Here is a 24,510-nt window from a genome sequence, read left to right on the forward strand (position 1 = left end):
AATTGAAGTATAATAGATCTTAGGGCCGAAAGGCATTAGTATTCAATGTTATAGTTTGACTTAGAGTGTCCATATGGGACCAGTAAGTAAGTTGTAAGTCAAGCTTTAAGATAGGTTTAAGATTGAATTAATAAAAATGAATTTAAAAAAAAAAACAAGTGCTTTCAAGGACCAGCAGTAAGCTTTTGATTTGTCGTTTAAAATACAATTTATTTTTGATCTTAGGTTAGGTTAGGTTGAAGTGGCTGTCCAGATATCATTGACACACGTAGACCTCAAGGGTCCATTGTTATACCACTTATGAGGTTACTCATGGGAGAGTAATGAATTTAAACAAACCATTTTGTACTTTTAATAAAGTTAGAGAGACGTTTTGTGTCAATCGTTGCCAGTTCACTGGTATTATCGAAGAAGGGATTACCGAGAAAGTAATTCCTTCTAATGGAGAGTGCTGGACATGTACATAGAAGGTGTTGGACTGTTCCCTCTTCCTGCTCGTCCATGCAGCTTCTACAAAAGTCATTTGTGTAGACCCCTAGCCACAGAACATTTCTTCCTATTAGGAGATGATCGACAATCGTGGAATATTTGAGAGTTTGTGGAGACAGACGCGAGAGATTTAAGAGCGGCTTGGCTGTCCGAGAAGATTCGTATATCCTTGCAAGATATAACGTTTTCTTTGAGCCAGGATAGTGCTTCTTTAATCCCCATTACTTCGGCCTGGAATACACTACATTGATTGGGAAGTCTATAGGATAGACTGCGATTCAGTTGTTCCGAATAGATACCACTTCCAACTTCGTGGTCGGTCTTTGAACCGTCTGTATAGAAGTGCACCGCATGGTCTTCTAGGGGTCTCTCTTCTTCCCCGGAGGATCTTTAAGGGATGGACACATGGAAGCTTTTACCAAATACCATTTTTGGGGTGTTATAGTCTAAGCGATCTGGGATAGATCTGAAACTGTCTAGAATATTAGTATGTCCAGTATTGTTACTGTTCCATTGAGAGGTGGCTCTAAGCCTCACATGGTTGGCTGCCACCATTTTGGAGAAGATGTCAAGAGGTGTTAGGTTTAAAAGCACTTTCAGTGCTGCGGTTGTTGTTGAGCGAAGTGCTCCTGTTATGCACATACCTGCTGACCGCTGGACTTTGATGAGCTTATTTAGATTTACCATCTTGTCCAGTGCGGTCCACCATACGACAGCTCCATAAATGAGTATCGGTCTGATTACTGAAGTGTATAGCCAGTGGGTTATTTTTGGGGAGAAGCCTTTTTTACTCTTTCATCAATATTTGCCTTCCAATTTAGTTTTTTGTCTAAAATGAGGCCCAAATATTTAGCTTGGTCGGAAAAGCTTAATGGTATTCCTTTAATCTTGGGTGGGCTAATCTGAGGAATTTTATATCTTCTCGAGAAGAGTGTTAATTCTGTTTTGTGTGGGTTGACGTCCAATCCACATTGTTTAGCCCATTTAGTTAGCCTGTTTAGGGCATTTTGTAGGAGTTCCGAGAGAACTTGGGGGTGCTTCCCAGATACGGATATCGCAACGTCGTCAGCGTAGGCAATCACCTTTTTGATCTTACAATACATTGAAAATGCAATGAAAAGAATTAGTACCCGTGGCGTGATGGTTGGTGGACTGTCATGCCAGATGTATTGTGTTCAATCCTTGCCTGTGCCATCTAAAGTTTTTTTTCCACCGGTACATGCCTCTTGAGAGGAATTGACAAGAGTAATTCTTGTCATGAAAAGTACTTTCTCAAATTGGCCGTTCGAGTTCGGCATAAAAACTGTAGGTCCCCTCCATTTATGACAAAATTACTCGCACACAGGAACGGTTGAGCGTTGTAAGTCACCAGGCCCTGGTTCTCTACGGATTGTTGAACAAAAAGTACATTGCATACAATAGACTCGAACAGTTTTGGTATCACGCATTTGTTTACTATAGGTCTATAGTTGATTTCTATTTCTAAATGTTTACTAAATTTGTACGAGTATGTGCACAGGAGTAATAAATTAACTTTACCAAAAATTAGGAAAAAGCGAAGCAACACGCGATTTTCTTATACGATGGACTAAAACACTCATCCAATTTCATAACACCCTGCACACCAGTACCTTCGTTTATTTCAAAATTATTTGAACTCAAGTGAGGAAAATTAACTTCAGAAAAAGAAGAGTAAGAAAAAAGTAGCTTCTTTGAAGAAGTTTGCAAAACATGTTTCGTCCCTTTAAAGGATTCGCCATTTTAGGGTATAATAAGCTTTACAAATGCTGTTTGGTTTTGAAGTTAAATATTGGTTTATATATATTTTTGAGTTAACTGCTTCATTTCCAACCAACTTTATTTTTGCTCTTAATCTAAATTTTAAAAAGGTAATAATTCTATTTCTAAGTAATTTTCTCTCTTAACAGAACTCTTCCTGTTTCTGAAAACAGAAATGTGAGTTCAAGGTTGGCCTCAGTTGTTTACGAATTTTATTGCGTTATTGCTATAAACGATTACTAATATGTTCCTTCTATACGATTATTTGAAAGTTAGGAAATAAATAGCCAAATAACATTTAGACCACATTATGTACTTTTGGCACACCGCCATTTTTAATTACACAAATAGCACGTGCACACTTTTGTTTCACCTATAAAGGCTTCGGCTAGCAATAATATGAAAGTAACAGTTATTTTTTATATAAACATATACTATACATATATGTATGTATTTTTGTCAGGTGTTTTTGTTGATGAAGGTATTTGAAAAAAAAATTATTAATATTATATTTTCTAGTACATATACAACACCAACTTGTGATAAGACTGATAGCTGAATATCATAAAAATAAAAACCCTCACAAGCTTCGCTTCTTCATATAAGTTCATTTATGTATAGTTAAGCGTCATGGAACATTTTTTATTATACTTTGATGTCCCTCCCTGATAGTGAGCGAATAGAAAGAGGTACATAAATAAATATTAAACAAATATTCCCTGATAAGATAACACGAACAGAAACACTCATCAAAAACGGGCATGATTTTTGAATGGTTGCGAGTTGCGACGACGCGTATAGAAGGCAGAATACCTATGTACCTTGATTACCACCTATACACTTATTCCAAAAAGGTATAGAAAATATGTTGAAATCGTTTTTAATACCACAAAATACAAACAACAACAATAATACACAAAAGTGTTGTTTTATTTTCTTATTTTTTTATTTTTCTTTGCGCCATCGATGAATTTTTCGAACTCAGTTCGAGGTAAAAAATTCGCGTCGCCAGATTGGTGATCGATGAATTGCCATAAACCCAATCATTTAAAAAAAAGTTAAGAAAACATTTTCAACAAAAATTATTAATCCTACCAAGATTAGAAGTTTTGAATTTGTGCGCTGAATCAATAATTTTTTTCTCAAGAAATTTGTGTCTCAAAAAGTTTTAGTTTTAAATACTTTTGTGATATTTTTCGAGTTATTCAAATTAAGAACAAAAAAAAGTTTAAAAATGAAAGTAAGTTTATAAAATTGAGTTGCGTGTTTATAATAGAAATACCTAAGATATCTAAACAAAAACAATATAATCATTGCCTGATGTGAATATCTAACAAAGATAATATACCTTCGTGATATTTAATCGTTTTCGAGATAAGTTTAAAAAATAATTTAGTGCGTTTGCTGAGTACATATGATAAGTTTTACTGTTGCGCTACTGATGCTTTACTAAAGGAACCTGTCAAAGATCTTCATACATGTCAAAGCTATCAGTTTCAAAACATTAAGAGTCTAAAATATCAACGTTTGCCCAACTACTTACAGGAAATTAAATACAACGAGTTCTTCTTTAAAAATTCAATCTATTCAACAATTTATTTGAGACTGTATATCGAGCATTTAAAGTATCAATGCATGTGAATGTTTTCAAAATCCTTTAGACCTAGACCTTTTAAGTCAATGTGTAGATTTACTCACCATTTTATCAAATTTAATGGTCTGGCAGTTTTTTTCAGCCGTGGTCTGGGGTAAACGTTCGAAATCTATAATTTTTATGATTTTGAGGTCGAAATGATAGCCACACGAGTGATACATCAACAAATTAGAAAAAATCCCCCGATAAAAAAAAAAGTGTGTCCAAGACGTTTAACTTTTATATAACTTAAAACCATGTATATCAGAATACTTCTCTTGATCTTAGGCGATCTTAGGGGATGAACTTTAGTTTGAACGGAATTTATTTTAAATAAAAAATCATTCATCATCAGATTAATCCGATGAAAAATTGAAAGTCATATGTCTTCACTTTCAATGCCTTCATTTTCGATTACATATATATTTTCAATGGTTTCTGGTTCTGCTATTCCGTAAAACCATTTCAGTTTTACAATTATATCATCGATCCATCAAATTTCCAAAACATTGAGAAACAGGAGTTAATAGATATTTTAAAATGTCTTTCATATCAATTTTAGATGATGCTATTAATTTTATCCTTCTTTCCAAATTCCTTAACATTTTTATTTTGCACCTAAGCGCTTTAGCCAAAGTGCTTCTGGCGTGGCTGTCGATAGAAACATATACTCTGCCTCTGATGTTGAAAGCGCTACTGTCCGTTGCTTCTTGGAGTTCCAAGAAAGCGGTGCTCCTTGAAGCATAAACGCATAGCCATCTACGTCGTAGGCAAAATCTGCATTGCAGTAGCCGCAGAGTTCTGACTTGCCATGTTTGGTATAAACAAGTTTTGCATATTGTGCTATTGCGGTACCTGAAAATACACGAGGCGGCATCTCTGATAGCTTCAAGGCTTCCTTGTTTTGGCCTGGATCGGAATATCCGTAGCCGTAAATTGCCAACAAGGAGGTAGTGGTCCGAGTCAACGTTGGCCCCTCGGAATGTTCGGACATCCTGTATACTGAAGAAGTGTCGTGCGTCGGTCGCAATGTGGTCAGTTTATTGTCAATATTTCGTTTGCGTGCGTTGTCAACAGTGAATCCGTACATATCCGAGGCTTGTTGGTGCTTCGCACCTAAGGTATTTTTTACGTGGTCAGGAAGTCACCCCAATGGCGAAACCCCCAACCTGGAGGACCAGAAAACTCCAAGGACGGGGAGCCGGATAAACCGCTCCTTACAGAAGAAGCCCTAAGTAGTTCAACCTTACTGGAAGACGACACCGTTGATTCCATCTCGAGAATTTGTCCGCTGCCGTCTGGATAAGGAGAGGTGCCTTAGTGGAAACACCTCTCCCCCTCTCTCGTTTGCTGCCCCCAACAACTTTCCACTGGAGTTGGAACCCAATCTCCAGTTGCGTTAATAAGCACCCGATGTTCACAGCACTGAGGTGAGAGTAGGAGTTGGTAGACAGAAGTGAGTTTTGAGAAAAACTTGTGGGCGCACGTGTCCTCTTGAATGCACATGTCTACCCCTCATTATTCCAACAAAATCTGTTGAGGTTTACTTTACATCCATTTCATCCTCTTTAGTTTTGTGTGAAGTGCAAATCCAAGCTTGTAATCAGAGGTTGGGGCCACACCCTTAACTTAAAAACGCCTCTTAAAAACATTTTTTAATGTTCTGTAAAGGAGGCTGAAAAAATAAAAATCACATTATGTTTATCTTAAGCTAACATTCGCATATTTCAAGTGCCAAAGTGACAATTTTAATTATTCGCTTTTTTTAAAACAGTGTTGCCCAACAAGGAATTTAATTATTTTGGACAACTCCCTACAAAAAAAAAGGATTCCAAAATTCCAATTGTTTTTTGTTTTAAATATGTCGTGTTTCACTGTAAAATACAATATAGCTTCAAAAACGTTGATTCAAATAGCTAGATAATGGGAAAACTTGCCAGACAAATTTGATCTGGTATTTTCTTCTGACGCAAATATCGGGAGTCTATTGTTCTAACCATTTTCAGTTTAATTACTCCTAGATTGAAGCCAATGCCAGAATACAAATTCAAAATGATGGGTGTTTTATGCGAATCTTTTGCAAATATTTTGGTAAAAAAAAAAAGTAAACAAAACATACAAAACAAAAAGAGAATAATGTTTGTTTCTTGAATTTACAGGAAAAGTTGTATTTAGGTTCATAGTTTCTCTAAAAATTAAATAAAAATAAATTAACGTTGTAAAGAAACTTTTTATTTATTTATTTATTTATTTATTCATCAATATGAGATTTAAAAATCTACAATTAGACTACTAGATAAATATTTACATGTTTAACATTTATTAAATAAACTTTAACTAACTTAATACTTAAAATATAATTGATATAAGAAGTATATAAAAATAAAATATAAATAAAAATATATACATAATTAATTCGTTCATACATGATCAAAATATAAAATCAATTAAAATGAAAATGCAATAATAGTTTACTTTTCAAAGAAGATCTACTTAAGTGAAAATCAAAATCAATACAATTTAAAATTAAGTTTGTTTCTTTGACACAGCGGGTTAAAGGTTCATTTTTCGCGTAATTAACTCTGTGTACATCTTCTAGAAACAAACAACGTATTCGAAGTTGTCGCGATGGAGCATACAAATTTATTAAAGACAACAAAAAAGGGCATTTGATATGGTATGATAAAATGTCACTTATAAACATCACAGAAAACATTTTACGTCTATTTTCAAGTGATTGAATACCTAAAAGTTGGCATCTAGTTTTGTATGATGGAGTTTCGATGTTCCAACCAAATTTTTGAATAGTGAATCTTGTAAATTTTTTTTGGACCATTTTAATTCTTTTAGATTGAACGTTATAAAAAGGGTTCCAGATAACACAACAGTATTCCAAGATTGGTCTTACATAAGAGGTAAAAAGCGATTTGAGAGTAAAAGGGTCTTTAAAGTCTATGCTATTGCGTTTGATAAAACCGAGCATGGAATTAGCTTTGGTTACACTAAATTCAATGTGCTTAACAAAGTTAAGTTTAGGGTCAAAAACAACACCAAGATCTTTCTTCTCCCCTACTCTTTCTAGAACTTGATTTTCAATATTATATTCAAAGATGATTTCAGAAAAGTTGCGGCAAAAAGAGAAACATTGACATTTAGCTACATTTAAATATAATTGGTTTTTCTTGCACCATTGGGATAGTTTCAAAATATCGTCTTGTAAGAGATGACAGTCATTAATAGATTTTATGCAACGAAAAAACTTTAGGTCATCGGCGAAAAGAAGTTGACTAGAATTAAGGAAAATACTAGGTAAGTCATTTATAAAAATTAGGAAAAGAAGTGGTCCAAGATGGCTACCTTGGGGCACACCAGATGAAACCAAAATTGGTTTTGAGAGAACTTCGTCAATGCAAACAAATTGAACTCGACCCTTAAGATAAGATTCCAACCATTTCAAAAACATAGAATGAAATCCAAAGTTTTTTAATTTCTTAATTAAAATAGAGTGACTTACTCTATCAAATGCCTTTGAAAAATCGGTATAAATTACATCAATTTGATGTCCTTCTTCGAGATTATTTAAAATGAAATTGGAGAAAATAGAAAGATTAGTCATTGTTGATCTTCCTGCAGCGAAACCATGTTGTAACGGTGAAATGTGTTCCTTAACTAAAAATGTTAGTTTTTCATATATCAATTTCTCGAAAAGTTTTGGAATACATGACAATTTACAAATCGGACGGTAGTTACATATTTGCTGTTTAGACCCTGATTTGTGAATAGGGTTTAAAAATGATTTCTTCCATGATGGAAGAAATTCGCCTTTCTTCAAAGAGCTATTAAAAATTAGGAAAAGTGGTTCAGCTAGAGAAGCAGCACATTTTTTAAGAACAATAGGTGGAATTTCGTCTGGACCTGGTTTATTGTCATCATTTAAACTCAAGAGACCATCTTCAATTTCGGAAATATTTAACTCTAAACAACCAATATCAGTCTTACATTCAAAAGACAAATATTCGTCTGTCCATGCTGAACTTGCATTCGAATTGGCGTAACTAGATTCAAAATAGTGTGCGAAGGAATCACAAATACTTGACACAGTTGAAAATGTTGACCCAAGGTAATTCATGCACCTGGGAATACCAACCGAATTTTTTTTACTCTTGATGTATGACCAGAATGACTTACTATTTTTTTTTAGGTTAGATTCAATTGATAAAATATAATTTTGAAATAAAAATTTGCTAAGAACATTAAATTCTCGTTCCAATTGGATATAAATATTTTGTAGTTCATCTTTATTTTCTGCTATCCGTAAGCGTTTATAAGCCTTGTTTTTTCTATTGCTTAAGTTACTAAGCTTTTTATTGAACCAAGGTGGCTTAGAATTTGCTTTAATTTCAACTTTAGGAACATACATATCAATTGCCAATTTCAGGTTATCAATAAAAATGTCATAAAAATGTAATAAATCCAAAGAACAAAAATACTCACACCACGGAATATGCACCATGTAACTCGCTATGCCTTCGAAATTAGCTTTTTTGTAATTCAGTTTCAATTTCACACAATTGTCAGATTTAATAAAATCATAAAAAGAGAAACAAATATCTAAAGCATTGTGATGAACAGAGTTAGAAAACATAGGATATATTGATTTATTAACAGATATAGCTAGTTCTCTGTCAACATAAACAAGGTCCAGAATACGATTTAAATTATTCACACAACAGTTAATTTGGATTAAGTCAAAACTTGAAAAAGTATCAATTACTTCACATTCAATATCTGAATTTACATTAAATGACAAGAGATGTAGTTCCTCGGGATCGAATACCCATTCAATGTTTGACAGATTAAAATCTCCAAGAATAATTACATGTTCCGATTCAAGCTTTGTTAGATAGAATTCACAATTTTTTACATGTACTTTATAAAGATCAAGTGGGCTTTTAGGCGGAATATAACATACAATAACAATCACATATCTATTTGCGAAGTTAATTTTTACAATTATTTGGTCTATGTCATATGGACAGGGAGAAGAAGAAGAAGGTAAATCTAATTCAGTGCAAGTGTATGACGAGCTTACTGCAATGAGAACACCTCCACCTCTTTCTAATCCAGTTGATTGAGAACATCGGTCTTTGCGAAAGAGAGCATAATTGTTGTTGCTGCAAATTTCTGCATTATGATGATTTCTTGTTAGCCATGTTTCAGTTAGTGCAATGAAATCAAATCGAGCAGAGGACAAAGACAAGAACATATGTTGCATTTTTGTGCGCATTCCCCCTACGTTCTGATAATAACCGAAGATATTAGATCGTTTGTTAAGGTGTTCGTGAGAGAAAGAAGTAATCGGAGATTGAGAAAATGATGATGTTGATTGTCAATTGAGCGCTGGTTGTTGTAATTGTTGTTGGGTTGTAGGTGGAGTTGGTAATGGTAATGGCTGAGGTGGTAAGGTTGGTAACGGTGGTGGTGGTGGAGGTGTCTGAGACGTTGAAATATTTAGAGATGAAGATGTTTGAAGAGACAATTCTTTATTCTTATTGTTGTTGCTGCTTTCTCGCGATACGAATTTCTTTATTTGAACAAAGCACGGCCATAAACACGAATCCATTATGATAGAATATTTTGAGGCTGGGACACTTAGTTTAAATGTAACGAATTTTAGTTTAGATGTATCAATATCTTTTTTAACCAAAGCATAACATTTGAAATGGTTTGGTGAAATATTAGTTTTCTCAGAAATGTGATTTATTATATCTTCAGGCTTAGTGTCTCTACTAAATTTTGATAAGTGAATCCACGTATAGTCGGCGAGAGCACAGAGAGTAGCCGAAGAGTCAGTACCAATTATTTTTTTAGTATTAGTTGAGTTAGAATTTTTTTTTTTTTTAGATTGAACTTCGGTCCATTCAGTAGTATTTTTGAATACACCGGGTTGTTCTGATATGATGGAATTATGTTCGGATGTTGAAGCAGATGATTTTGTAACACTTTTTGCTATTTCAGACTCTTCAGATATATTAAGGGGAGGAGGTGGAATATTTTTTGTATTTGGCTCAATATTAAAATTGGTTAAAGAACTTGAGTCATTGCCACTTTAGTATCGACCTCAAAAACTACAAATTGCAGAATCTTTTTAAGTTCAGTTCTCGACAGATTCAGATCTTCGATACTAAATTAATAGGTGTGTAACGTATTTCAATTGGCCATTAATTTAATGAAAATGTAATTTTTGCCGTTTTTTAAAACTCAATTCTAGAACATCCAAAAAAATAGGTTTAGATACGACTCACACTGATAACTTCCCATCCCGTCTGTTGATTTTTCTTGTTTAAATGTTTGTAGGTTTTCGTGTTTTGTTAAAAAAGTTGCCAGTTGAATTATTATTAAGAATTTAACAATTACCAACAATATTTTTCAAATAAGGAAATAATTTAGTTTGAAAATCTAGTTTCGTTAAATAAATTTTTAGTCGAAAACAAATTTTTACCAATTTTGAGTAATGTCTTTTTTAGGTTTTTAGTTTTTATAAAAAAAATTGGCAATTCGATTTTTCTCCAAATTGTACCAGATGTTAAAAACTTTAATTTTTGTGGCAATGATTTTATCTCCAAAATAATTTTGTATTCGTAAAATATTCGATGTGACAAATTATTGTTTTCAGTTTTTTTTATTTATAAAAAATAACGTTAATTGGATTTTTTTCACAAATTATATTTGTTTGGTATCAGTTTACGATTTTTATATACAATTTAATTCAAATCTCTAGAGTTTTTGGTTTAAGAGATATTTAGGGTTAACCAAAATGTTCTTAATTGCTATGGTAAAAAAACCACACACGCAATTTTCTTGAGAGCCCTTTCTGCATCTTTCTGCATTATTATCTGTATAACAAAATTTATTTGAATTCGATATCTCTTCCGATTCTCGAGCTATATGGACGACCAAAAAAACGTCGCGAACGTATACAAACGTACGTACGCACGCACGCGCAGACATCTATCTAAAAATCTTTTATTTCGAATCTAGGGACGTTGAAACGTCGGAATATGTCAAAATTTTCAATTTGACAAATCGGACCCATTACAATAATTTCCTATGGGAAGTTAAAAACAATCGTTCCAAAGATTAGATTTCTTAACTTGTTTATGATCTTAAAAGCTTTGTATTTAAAAGATGGAATTGAAGACGAGTTTCAGTAAATTCAAAAACAACTATCGAACTGTCTATGTGTTATTCAAGATCAAGAATCAGGACCAATCTATGAAACATCGACAAATGATTTTTATTTCTTAATTCTTAAATCGCATTGGGGGAAGTATAAGGTTATAACACTTTCCCGTAGCTTTTAGTCCATCAGCTCATGAGGCTTGGTTCTTCTTAATCTCCGAACATTGTCTGGTGCATTTAATACGGTCTCCATTTCAGAGTTAGTATGACTTTGCAGTCGCTGATTGTGTGATGCAGCGTGTTTCTTAACCACTTCTGTAACCATTTCAATTTGAAGGTCACGATGTAGATCGCTATTTCTTATATACCAAGGGGCATTTATTATTCCACGAAGGACCTTGCTTTGGAATTTTTGGATGGGTTCAGCATTTGTTTTCTTTGTACAGCCCCATAGTTGGATGCCATATGTCCAAACGGGTTTCAATACTTGCTTATATAACATTAGTTTGTTCTGGATAGATAGGTCAGAGTTCTTTCCTATTAACCAGTACATTTTTCTGTACTTCAAGTTTAGTTCTTCTCTTTTCTTTTTGATGCGTTCTTTCCATTTAAGCTTTGGATCCAAATTCATTCCAAGGTATTTGGCGGTATTGGAGTAAGGTACTTCTGTACTGTTTATACAAATTGGAACATTGTTTGTAAAGTTTATATGAGTCGATTTTGTTTCGTTTAATTTGATACGCCATTTGTGCGTACAATCACTAACTTTATCGACTGCATTTTTCAATTTTTGTGTAGCCTTCGTAACGGATTTATCTGACACCAATATTGCAGTATCATCAGCAAAGGTGGCCATGATAGCGTTGATGTCTACTGGAATATCCCTTGTATATAACAGATACAGGGTTGGTCCTGGGACACTTCCTTGTGGTACATCGGCTTCAATTTTCTTAAGTTCCGAGTAATTTTGGTCGTACCGTAATCTAAAGAGTCGGTTCGTAACGTAGGATTTCAGTATTTCGTAGTACTGCCTGGGGAAGTCCCTATGCAGTTTGTACTCAAGTCCCAAGTGCCAAACCTTGTCAAAAGCTTGAGCAACATCTAAGAATACAGACGAGCATACTTGTTTTTCTTCAAGTGCCTTTTCCACAACATCCGTAATTCGATGCACTTGGTCTATCGTGGAATGTTTATTTCTAAATCCAAACTAATGGCTCGGAATTAGTCTTCTTTCTTCAATTATTTTGCTAAGCCTTTTCAGTAGCATTTTTTCAAAAACTTTTGCCATGATTGGTATAAGCGATATTGGTCTGTAAGATGTAACTTCTGTTGGTGGCTTACCTTGTTTAGGTTTAACAATGACTTCTGCAATTTTCCAATGATGTGGCACATATCTTAGTTTAAGGCATGCGTTTATTATAAATTGGAATTTCTTGAAGGCTATAAGAGGTATTTCTTTCAGAACCTGAGCAGTTATAAGATCGTACCCTGGTGATTTTTTGTTTGACAACTTATGTTGACACATGCTTCTTACTTCTTTGAGCGTGACAAAAGGTATTTCACATTCGTCGTTTCTGTCAACAAACTGTAAGGGATCTGTAGCTGTGCTTGCTGGGAATGGCTTGAAAACATTCGCGAGATGTTCAGCGAAGAGATCAGCCTTTTGTTTTGGGTTTCCGATCCATTTACCATCTTGAGATTCTATCGGCGGGTTTTGTGTCTGAGGTCTTTTTAGGCGCTAAGCTGCTTTCCATAAGGAGTATTCTGTAGAAGCATCCGTCATCAGACTTTTCAGGAATCTACTTAGTGAATCATTTTTAAACTCACAGATTCTTTTTTTTAATTCGTTTTTAAGACGGTTAAAAACTACCTTATCATCTGGGAATCTCGTGGATTGCCATTTTCATCTAGCTCTTCTTTTTTCCAATATCAACTCCTTTATTTCGATAGGATATTTTATTTCTTTTTCTCTCGCATTCGAAATAGTTGGAGTACTTTCTTCTGCAGCCTGCTGCACATCAGCAATAAATTGTTCTACTTCATGATCAATTTGTTCAATTGTTTGCATAGGGGATCTTAGGTTTATAAAATTTTCAAGTTTGTCTCTGAATTCGTTTCAGTTTGTTCTGTTATTCACGAGCTTGGAATTACTTTTTTCTATTATTTCTCTTTCGCTCAGTGATAAAATTACTGGAGTATGATCTGATGATAAATCGTAATTACCTTCGACACTTATATGATTTTGTTTAATACCTTTAACTACGAAAAAGTCTATAAGGTCTGGTATTTTATTAGTATCAGATGGCCAATATGTTGGCGAACCAGAAGAATAAAATTCGCAGTTGTATTTTCGGCCTGCTTGGTATAGCCGTTTACCTTTTGTTGTTATGAGCCTAGATCCCCATTGGGTGTGTTTAGCATTGAAGTCGCCACCAACAAGGAAGTAATGTCCTAACAAATGTAGGAGTTCTGCATAGTCTTCTTTAGTTAGAGAGCGCCTCGGAGGGCAGTATATAGCTGCTATTTTGAATTCTTTCTTTTTATACCAATACTAATTGTTGTTACTTGCATGGTTTCTTTAGTAAACTTTGGTTCTTCATAATGTGTTAAGCACTTTTTTATAAGTATTGCTGATCCTCCCCTTGCTTTGTCAGCTGGGTGCGGAGCGTGATAACATGTATAGTTTGGTAATTTATTATCAAGACTTTGTTCATTAGCGAGGTGGGTTTCGGACACCAAACAAATGTCTATATGCTCTATGTCTAAAAAGATGTTTAGTTCTGATACATGCTGTAAAAGACCGTTTGCATTTATAATGAAAATAATTTTCTTTTAAAGTCTGGTAGTCAAAATATCAAATCCGATAGTTTCAAAATTTGATAATTTGAGAAAGCACTTTTTATGACAAGAATTACTCTTTGAGAATTTGTCGGTGCCTCGCAAGAGTCTGTAACCGTGAGAAAACTTTAAGGGGCACCTGATAAAACTGAAGTACTTACAAGAATTTGAAGTGTCCTTTCTTGAGAGTATAATGTTTTTTTTTTTCGAAAAACTTAGATATGTTAGCTTAAAGAATCATTTTATTTTAAATTTGTATTAATGAATGAAATGAATTTATTGATTTTTTTGTGACATCAGGCACGGCAACGCGTTGACCTTCCTTTACGTTGACCATGTAATTCTAGGTCAATAAGTATTTCCTTATATGAAATAATTTTTTTTTTATTTGGAAGTTAAATTGTATTTCAAAAGCCCCCCCCCCCCCTCCCCCATTCTTCAACGCTGGAAAAACCAATGTGTAAGCTTTCCATCTTTCTTTCCTACTGTACACGTCTCTTTCCGAGTCGGTGGAAAACAGCATTTGCCAAGCTTGTTCCTTAAAAAGGCTAATCCTGCTCTTCCTCTAACTATTGTCCAATAACACTCACGTCCCCTCTTTTTAAGGTATGGAAACGCTGATTTATTATAAGCTTAAGAAATATTTCAAAGAACGAAATCTTGTTAATTACTAGCAGTAGGTATGGCTTTCGTAGCAATAGGTCCGTCGGTGATTTTATGGTTTATCTAACCGAACAGGCGAACAAATCTATGCATCGTTTTGGAGAAATTAAGGGTAGTGCACTTTCCTTCAAAAGCATTTCTTAGAGTTTGACACCAAGCTCTGTTATCGAAAATGCGTGTTTTTGGTATCTCGTCATCATTGGATTAGAAATTACCTTTCTAACCGTTCAATATATCTTATATTGGATTGTTTCAAGTCAGTAATACATACAAAAAACTCGTGTCCTTCAGGGCTCCGTTTTGTCACCTATACTCTTTTCCTGATGTTCATTTACGATTTTTAGTCTGAGACTTCTAATCCATTAAATTGTTCGCTGACGACAATATTCTTAGGTTCTTATATTCGTTTCTAGATTCACATCTTTGTCCTTCGGATGTAGAATATCAACTACAGCGTATGTTATGCTCATTAAATTCTGATCTTGAGTGCACAATGGGAAATTATTAAACGTGTAGAATTTAATGCTTCAAAAACTCCTGTCTCCAGTCGTTAAAGCTTAGCTCACTCTCATGAGTGTAACTTGCATCCAAGAAACTAAGAAACTTTTAGTACTCAGTGTGTGACTATGACTGATTACCTTTCATGAAATGATCACATATTCGATATTGCCAAAAATGCTGCTAGGTGCTTAGGATTTCTCCGAGATGGTGCATGAAATTGTCCTCTCCTTCTGATCGGGCTGTAATTTACAAAGCCTTCAAACGTCCAAAGCTTAAATAGGTATATGTAACTCGCATATTTGGACAGGTGTCCCTAAAACCAGTTTAAGTCTTTTGGATAGGATCCAAAAAAGAGCTTGTAAAGTGATAGAAGATTACATCTCTCGAAGACCGCCGCAATGTCTCATGTATTTCATTGTTCTGCCGGTTTTTTTATGTAAATATTATTTCGTCGAATCAACCAGTTCCGCATTCAACTCCTGAAATTATTCAGCCGTGATACTAGCACTTCCAGTTATACTCATCAGTTTAACCTTGACTCAATTTTAGGTTTTCTGTCAAGTATAGAGATTCTTTTCTTAACCAAACATCAAGAATGTGGAATGCTTTACTCAACTCTGTTTTTCCCTCCCATTTTCATATTAAAAAAATTAAGACCAATATACAACGGTATCTCCTCTTAAATATTTCCCTATTTTCCTAACACTCGCACTTTGTTTAAACTTTAAACATGTTAAGGTATTAATAACCCTTGGGTGCCCGTTAATTATGAAGAAAAAATGTGCTTACACCGCCGGCAAACAGTCGGCTTTAAAAAATCCATATGACTCAAACTTCCTAAAATTATAAATGCATTAGTTTTAGAAGTTTTAAACAATATATTGGCCAAATGGCGGCCTTCTGATGCAAATGTCCTTGTCGTTCTAATAAAACTAAATCTCTCTATATTGTATTCAAGCTAGAAAAAGTCTTGAATCATGAATCTTCACTTCCGTTGACTCTTTAAAAAAAAATTTAAAAAAATTTAATTAAAATAATTTTTAACCTTAGATGCTGCCGAAAATATTTAGGGCATGAATGTCATAAAAATATACACAAAAATTTCATTAACTATTTAAAAGGACCTCAAATGCAAACAAAAAAAAATCACTAAAAACGTCACTCTAAAAATGAAAACTATTAAGAGATCTTCGTATCTCGACTATCGTATGGCTTTCAAAATGAAAGATACAGATGTTGATATTATTTCAACAATCTTGAGGTGATCAACGCCAATGATTGTCACTATTTGTTGGCGTCATGCTCAGGTATCTACCTTAAAGTCCTTAAAAAAGTTTCATTCATAAAATGTGTCCTTTTTCAAAAATAAAAAAACCGACAGGAAATTAACCATATCATTCGCCTTTTCTCTTTTATTTTATTTTTTGTAAAAATATCAATTATTCGAATTAGACACGCGTCTTCAACAAAGAAAAGGTACCTGGCGTATACAGTCCTTCAAATAGAGACTTTAACACCAACGATGACCGGGACATCAGTTAATGAATGGGACTTATGTATAAGGTTTGCATGATCATGCGTATATCTAGTGAATAGGCAATGTGGGAATATAAATAATATATAGAGCATTGAAGGTGCCCATATCATGTCCAACATACACACCGCAGTCCATATATGTATGTACTAGCAATGACTACGGCTGGATTCGAAATTAAGTTCCACAAAAAGGTAATAAAATATGATATCAGTTAATTGGACTATTCGAAAGATTTATGAGCTACGGATAAGGTTTTTGATAAGAGAGCCCACATTAACCATTAATAAAACTAAACATATATAGGTATACGAAAATTTCGTCTCGTTTGGGTGACTGGAATATTCAAAGGAACAAAACTAATTTCATTGAAACTTTATTTTTGTTTAAATTTTAAAATATTGGAAATTGCTTAAAAGTGTCAACTTCACTTCGGTAAAATTAAGGCATATCTATTAGATGACAACAATTCAAATGCGGGTACTGCATATTATATATTCGATTGTTTTCTTTATTTACTCTAGAGTAACCAATTAATTAGAAAAAAAAATGAAATATTCGGCAATCAATACTTAGAAAAACGGTTTAGTTCAATGTGTCATTTCATCAGTGTTTGTTTTAACGTTGAAAGATTTTCTACATAACAAAGTCACTTCTGCAGTAACGTCGGGTTACCAATGCAATATAAAATTATTAAAATAGTGTCAACAAATATACAGTGTCGAGCAAAAGTCTTGGTACCCGTGTGGATATTCTTGAAAAATGAGTTGTGTAAATGATATAAAGACACAATTTTCAATTTATGTTTTGATTTATTCAAGTTTAAGTTTATTTAACAAATTAACACAAGAAAAACGGAAAAATATCCTTCAAGGATATATATAAAAAAAGTTAAAATAAAAGTATTAGTCCCTAACAACAATATTGCAAAAGTCTTGGTACCCTAGAAGGACAAAAAAATTTAATTCGGTTTCGAATGTTTTATGTTAAGAATATAATTACCTAATATTTTGTGGGAAAACCTTTAAGCCAAATAACCTCTTTTAAACGATTTGGCATAGAGTTCACAAGTTTTCGCGTGACATCTGACCCTATTAATTGCCATTCTCATACCGGGAGCTCTTTAAAGTGGGTTTTGCTCGTTATATTGTGTTTTCGAAGTCGTTTCTCTAAGACATCCCATAAATGTTCGATTGGGGGGGGGGGGTAACTAGCATGTGGAGCGTGTTGTAGGAGAACCACAACTTTACATTTGTAGCCGTATGCTTGGTATCGTTGTCCTGTTGGAAGTGATATGTGTCTACGATCCCAAATTTCTCTGCACTTTGTTGTAAGTTTTGTTTTAAGATGTTCAAATAAACTTCCTTATTCATAATTCCATCAATTATTGTCAAATTCCCGACACCACTGGATGACATACACCCCTATACCATTACACTACCGCCACTATGTTTCCCAGTTTTAATTGTGTTTTTAGGATTCAAGGCTTTGCCTTGTTTTCTCCACACTATAATCCTCCCATCTGAGCAAAACAATGTTGAATTTCGACTCATCGGAGAATATTACGTTGTCACAAAATTCATTTGATTTATTTTTATAATCCTTTGCAAAGTCCAGTCTTTTCTTTTTATTAATTTCACTTACAAACGGCTTTTTACGAGGTGTGCACGACTTAAACCCAGATCTCTGGAGCGATCTTGCAACTGTCCACGGAGAAACTGTTTTTTTTTAAACTAATCTGTATATTGGTAGCAATCTTTGGAGCACTTTTGATTGGGCCTTTTTTTATTATACTCGCGATTTTTCGTTCATATTTTTCTGTAACTTGCGCGGACGACCAGACCTGACTTTAATTTCGATTCGGTTTTCTTTATTGTAACGGTTAATCACATTTTGTATGGTAGATTTGGGTCGTCCAACTATTTTATTAATATCCGCATAACTTTTAACTTGCTCATGGCAATTAATAATAATTTGACGCTCATTTACCGTTAATTCTTTTCTAACCATCGCTTTTTTGGTTTTAAAAAACAAAATTTCTTTAACCTTAACCTGCACGACCGATCGCTTTGTACTGATTGACTAACACATGTCATATTACAAGCTTCATATAAAAAAAAACAAAGCCAACAGGACCGTTACAAATTTAAACATTTAAAACTAGTAAAGTGCAGAAGTACCTAGACTTTTGCACTACTTTTTTCATAGATTTCAAGATTTTATTATTTTTTGCTAGAAAATAGAATTTGTTTTTGAATTTTTTCTATTGGTAAAACAAAGAATAAGGTTTTATCACAATAAATAACTTGATGCATGAAAATTAAGTCCTTAAGTTTTCTTTTCTTTCAAAGCTTTTAATGACATGGCACTTGAGTAGCATGACTTATGCTCGACACTGTATATCCCCATCTGTTGCACTCGAAGACCTTCTAATAAAGGATGATTTTTTTAAAAGCTATAAGAAAGTTTAAAAAAAAACACATACAATTCAGAAAAATGCATGAAATCTTTATTTGAATCGATCGTACGGTCTACATAATTTAATGTTAAAGGATTATTGACTGTGCCTCAAATGGTCCAATCGCTTAGTCCAATTTTGGCATACTTTTCCAACATTTCGGCCGCTATCTCGCGAATAAATGCTTCAATAATGTCTTACAATGCGTCAATTGAAGCGTGCTTATCTGTATAGACCTGAGCTTTTTAAATAGCCCCACACAAAATATTATAAAGGCGTTTAATCGCACGATGACTGAACTCGCCTCTCCAATTAGTCCATTATTGCGCATGTGGCACCGCCTTGTAGAAACCACATGTCATCCAAGTTAAGCTCTTGCATTTTGGGGAAAAAAAAGTTGGATATCATCTCACGGTAGCGCTCACCATTCAAAGTTACGTTACATCATTGCCATCATAATTTCAATACGCCATATATATAGGACCTCTGCTATCGTTACCAGCGCCATTAATTCCTACGATTAATACAAATGGACAGGGATTTCGAAATATAACTCCTAAATCTAGTAGTTTAAAAGTAGTCGAAGGTCATTCAAATCAAAACTCGACCCTTCGGCTAATGCTCTTGTCATTAAGAATTATATTCAAACAATGTTTTGTTTCTCCACAATCATGGAAGTAGAGAAATTGATCCACCGCAACTATTCGAAATATGCATCTATCAAACTAAAAATGCCCGACTCTATCTTTGGACTTCTCAACACCGTTTGTATGTGGCCTATTGGATAATAGTCAACGAATTTGAAAGCAAGCAAATCAGCACAAGAATATCATCCTCTAACCATTTTCGCAATATCCAGACAATGCCACATTATCAAAGAAGCAGATTCAAAAAATTCTAATCTTTTATCAAAATGTCAACGGACTACGGACAAAGATCAATAAGGTCTACAAAAATATAACCATTCTACCACACGTAATAATCATTTTGACTGAAACTTGGCTAAACAATACATTCTTGGATACGGAACTCTTCGATTCGAATTATCAAGTGTACAGACGTGATAGACACTGCTTAAATGACATTAGCACTGTAGGAGGTGGACTTTTGCTTGCCGTAAAATATTGCTTGATATGCACTTTGATTGACGACTGTCATCAATATGATGTAGAAATGATTTGCATAAAAGTTAAAACTGAGACAGGACTGCTATACATTATCGCCACATATACCTTCAAACTCTCCTAACAACGTTTAGACAAAATAAACGATCAAATTGAGCCACAAGATGAGCCACTTAGGAGATTTCAATCTTCCAAACTTGATCTGGACTAAACAGACGCATGAGAACTGTCCTCTACCAATGAATTCTTGATCATTGACAGTCTTTTCTCATGTGGACTAAACCAATTTAATGGGATTGCCAACAACTTCAACCAAATGTTGGACCTTATATTCTTCTCGGAAACACTCAATGCTGTAAATTCAGCCAGTCGAAGAAGACCGACATCACCCAGCATTAGACCTATCTTTAATTTGAATGTATGTAATGTTTGCTTTAAAAATTGCAGACTTAATGAACTTTTCAACCTGTTATGTAATGTTAAATGGAATCATTTTTTTTGAGAACTGTGATATTAATGCTATGTGCTATAATTTCTACTGTGTTCTCTTTAACTATTTTTATGAGACCACACCATTTCAAAAGCGCGCAATATTTCTAAATCTCTTCCATGGTTTGACTTTTGCTTAAAAAACTTAAAACCTAAAAGAAACAAGGCCGGGATTAAATATAATAAAACAAAAGCTGATAATGACTTGGTAAATACAATGAGCTAAGAAATATATTATTGACTATTCAGATATTCTTTATAATGATTTTATTTTAAATACTGAAACCGACATAAAAACAACCCAAAAAACTTTTGGAGCTATGTTAATAGTAAGAGAAATACACCCAGAGAAAAACAGCATCATAGATTTAAGTAAGAAAGTATTTAAAACTAAGTTGCTATAACTTTTGATTTATACACTTTAATTTAAATATGATCAACTTTGTTTTAAATAAGAAAAATGTTTGATTGATCAAAGTATTGTTAAACACCTTTGAATTAATGTTTTTCTATTTTGAAATATAATAGAGTAAACTCAGAAAACTTGGTTGTTCATTTAAAGACGTTTAATATTAAATTCATTTACGTTTATTTTTGATACGAAAATAAATGCTCTTTGAATCAAAGTTAAAACTCATTACATCAAAGTGGCAACTCATTTGATTTTTGATATACACTACTACTATAAGATCTAGACAATAATTGTCTTATACATATGCAGTATGCACGTATCCTCTTTTGTTACCAACACCAATACGATTTTCTGTGAATATTCATGTCGAGACGCGTACGCCAAGAAATGTGTTTCATTCAAAGGTGTTTCGATTTGAATCATATACATATGCACTTTAAACCAAAGTAAAAATGAGACAAATCAAAGTTGTAATCCTTTGACTCGTGAATGATGCCGGTCGAGTAATTTATTTGCCATTCGCTCTAGTTTCGTGGCTGTGAACAGTTCTAAGAAAAGTTTAAAGTATTAAGTAAGACAAATAAAATAAAATAAAATCTATTTATAATGGTGAAAAACATCAATGATAAAAATCAGATAGGACGAAAGTGGACAACTATTGAATTTAATTTATTCAAATTCTTCCAACGACCAGGACAATACAATAAAGCTACATATTGAGGGAATTTGATTTAGAAATTCTCATTCAGAAATTTAAAGGTAAGTTTAAATTGAGCAGTGCGCTTAAAAGCGACGGCGTCGTCGCTTGGTAGCGCACTGCTCAACAATTTAATTACTGTCCCTATTATTTATCACTTAGAAACAAATATTACATACGCTGCCTTCAATTTTTGTCGAAAGAGGATATCAAAGAAATACTACTAGACTGAGAGCTGAATTTTGAGAAAAATTATTCCTTTGGAGAAAGAAGGAGGTGAGTTTATTTTTTACTTAGACAAAATAAATAATGTTTTTCAAGTATTCTTTGAAGGCTGTAGTTTATTATTTTATATGTAGGTATATTTTTAACATTATTTGCAGTAGATACAACTTTCCGAAAAAACGCCATCAATTATTTTACTTTAATTATCCCATTAATTTTATTTCAGTTTTGAGTTGACGACGAAACCCTTTCAGCAATTTCAAAAGTGACAAATTGGCAGTGCCAAAACTGCAACAATTCTGAAGCGGGCTCATCAACACAAACATCAAGCACAAATTTATTTTTAAAATTGTAAGTATACATACATACATAACATGTTATATGTATCTACATAATGTTTGTACTTCAGTTAAAATAAAATATATTGTAATCCTACCTCTATTTATCGTTTAGGATATTTTAAAACTTATGAACTCATCATCAAAAGGAAAAGCTGTGATCGATTTATATAAAAGGGTATCAGTTTGAAAACGCCCAAAGAGATGCCCTTATACAAATCATAATTGAGGAGGTAAATTGGGCATATTATGTCTTGCCATGAGCAACCTCAAATGTAACATTTGACACAACGGCTATATAAAACTTATATGTATGTATATCGTAAGCTTATACACAATAAATCATGTTGAAGAAAATTCTTGTTTTTTTTTCAATTTTTTGATAAAGGTATTATTTTTTTGAATCAAAAGCGGATCGTATTTAAAACAATGATAGAGCACTTTAATTTAATGTTGACTAGTAATTAATGTAAATATGTTTGGAAATGATTTATTTGCGATACCTATTTACTTTGATTACAAATCGTGTTTAAAATGAATTGATATTTTTTTGAATCAAATGTGGATCGTATTTAAAACAATGATAGAGCACTTTAATTTAATGTTGACTAGTAATTAATGTAAATATGTTTCGAAATGATTTATTTCCGATACCTGTTTACTTTGAGAACAAAGCGTGTTTAAAATGAATTCATATTTTATTGAACCAAATGCAGATCGTATTTAAAACTATAATGCTACCACTTTAAATCATATGGGTTTCAAATTTGATTTAAAATTAAGTAGGGAATCACTTTTCATTAATGAACAACTTTGATTTAAATATTTTCGGCATTAGAGCCAAATCATATTGCTTTTACTTTGATTCAAAGTCGTTTATTTTGATTTTACGTGGTTTTTTCTCTGGGTGTAGAGAAATACTGACGGGTATCCATACTGCATGTTTTTTAACAACGAACTTAGCCATGATTCTGAAAAAATTTGAAATATGTTTGCAAATTTTTTCAAAGATGCTTTCGAAGTAACAAAACACCAGAGTCATTGGTCCACTCACAAATTTTCCCTCATTTGAATTCAATTAGTCTTTGGATCTCTGAAGATGAAATCGTTCAGACCTTGATGTTTGTTATAGCCCTGGTCCAGATGGTGTACCTTCTTATATTTTGAAAAAATGCGCATTCTATTTATCCTATCGTCTTCATATTCTTTTTAATGATTCGCTTAAATCTTCAGTTGGAAAACTTCGTTCATAACACCGATACATAAAAAGGGTAGTAAAAATGAAATACAAAATTATCGTCCGTCATCTCTAAGTTATTTGAGTCCATTATTTTAAAAGTCATATCGTTTAATTGTAAGTCTATAATTTTTGACAGTCAACATGGGTTTGTTTAAAATAAGTCAGTTACAGTTACTTACTTCTTTCATTTCAGTTCATTTTGTTTGGATTTGTTTGAAAAACGGAAACAAGTTGACTGTGTCTTCACAGACTTCAATAAGGCCTTTGTTAAATTGTGCCTTAAAACGTTAACTTTCAAACTTAAATCCCAAGGCTTTAACGGCAAATTTGTTAGTTGGGTTTCGTCGTACTTTTGTAATATATCAAACAGCGTAGTTTTTAGGAATGAGCAGTTATTATATTTTTATACCAACGCTGGCGTACCACAAGGTAGCCACTTAGGACCTTTACTGTTTATTTTGTACGTTAACGACTTACCTTCTATTCTTCTATTATAAAACACTCATCTGTTTAAATTTATGCTGATGACATTACAATTCTCAAACGTATGGACTTACTCAACGAATGTTTACTCCTACAAGATGATCTAAATAGTTTTCGCGTATGGTGTTTTATAAATAAAAGCTTTTACTTAACATAGACAAATGTAAATCAATGTGACTTACATGCAACCAAAATGTTTTGACTTTCAATTATCAATTAGACTCTTCTTATTTGACTGAACTCACTACTTTCTCTGACCTAGGTATTATTAATTATTATTAATTTTGGAACAATTAAACTTTATTTATAGCCGTTCAAGTATTAGAAGGCAAGTTCCTTTACGTCCTATATCAAGCATATTGAACTATGGTAAAGACAGTCCCCTCAACCAATTGATTTGAGTCGAAAATCATTTTTTACCAAAT

General features: G+C 33.3%; 1 protein-coding gene and 1 long non-coding RNA gene across 5 annotated transcripts in view; both read left to right on the forward strand.

Moving 5' to 3' along the window:
- The window catches only part of LOC129942196 (box A-binding factor), a 79,838-nt gene that overhangs the window by 38,698 nt on the left and 16,630 nt on the right, over nt 1-24,510 (forward strand). The window contains exon 1 of one of the 3 annotated variants that reach the window (XM_056051046.1): nt 3,242-3,508. The exons of the other annotated variants lie outside the window; for them this stretch is intronic. Within the exon in view, the coding sequence (XP_055907021.1) occupies nt 3,503-3,508 (6 nt within the window). The 5' untranslated portion in view covers nt 3,242-3,502. Of the gene's footprint in view, nt 1-3,241; nt 3,509-24,510 lie in introns of those variants that run through there. 3 annotated transcript variants of the gene reach the window in all.
- Nucleotides 21,073-22,807, forward strand: LOC129942197 (uncharacterized). Of its 2 annotated transcripts, XR_008780987.1 has the most exons (5): nt 21,073-21,673; nt 21,739-21,861; nt 21,962-22,075; nt 22,251-22,375; nt 22,478-22,807. It is a non-coding gene; the product is annotated as an uncharacterized LOC129942197 (long non-coding RNA). The 2 variants fall into 2 exon arrangements; XR_008780986.1 differs by having other exon boundaries at nt 21,076-21,861.

The sequence above is a fragment of the Eupeodes corollae genome, chromosome 1 (genome assembly GCF_945859685.1).
Source record: "Eupeodes corollae chromosome 1, idEupCoro1.1, whole genome shotgun sequence".
NCBI classification, from domain to species: Eukaryota; Metazoa; Arthropoda; class Insecta; order Diptera; family Syrphidae; genus Eupeodes; species Eupeodes corollae.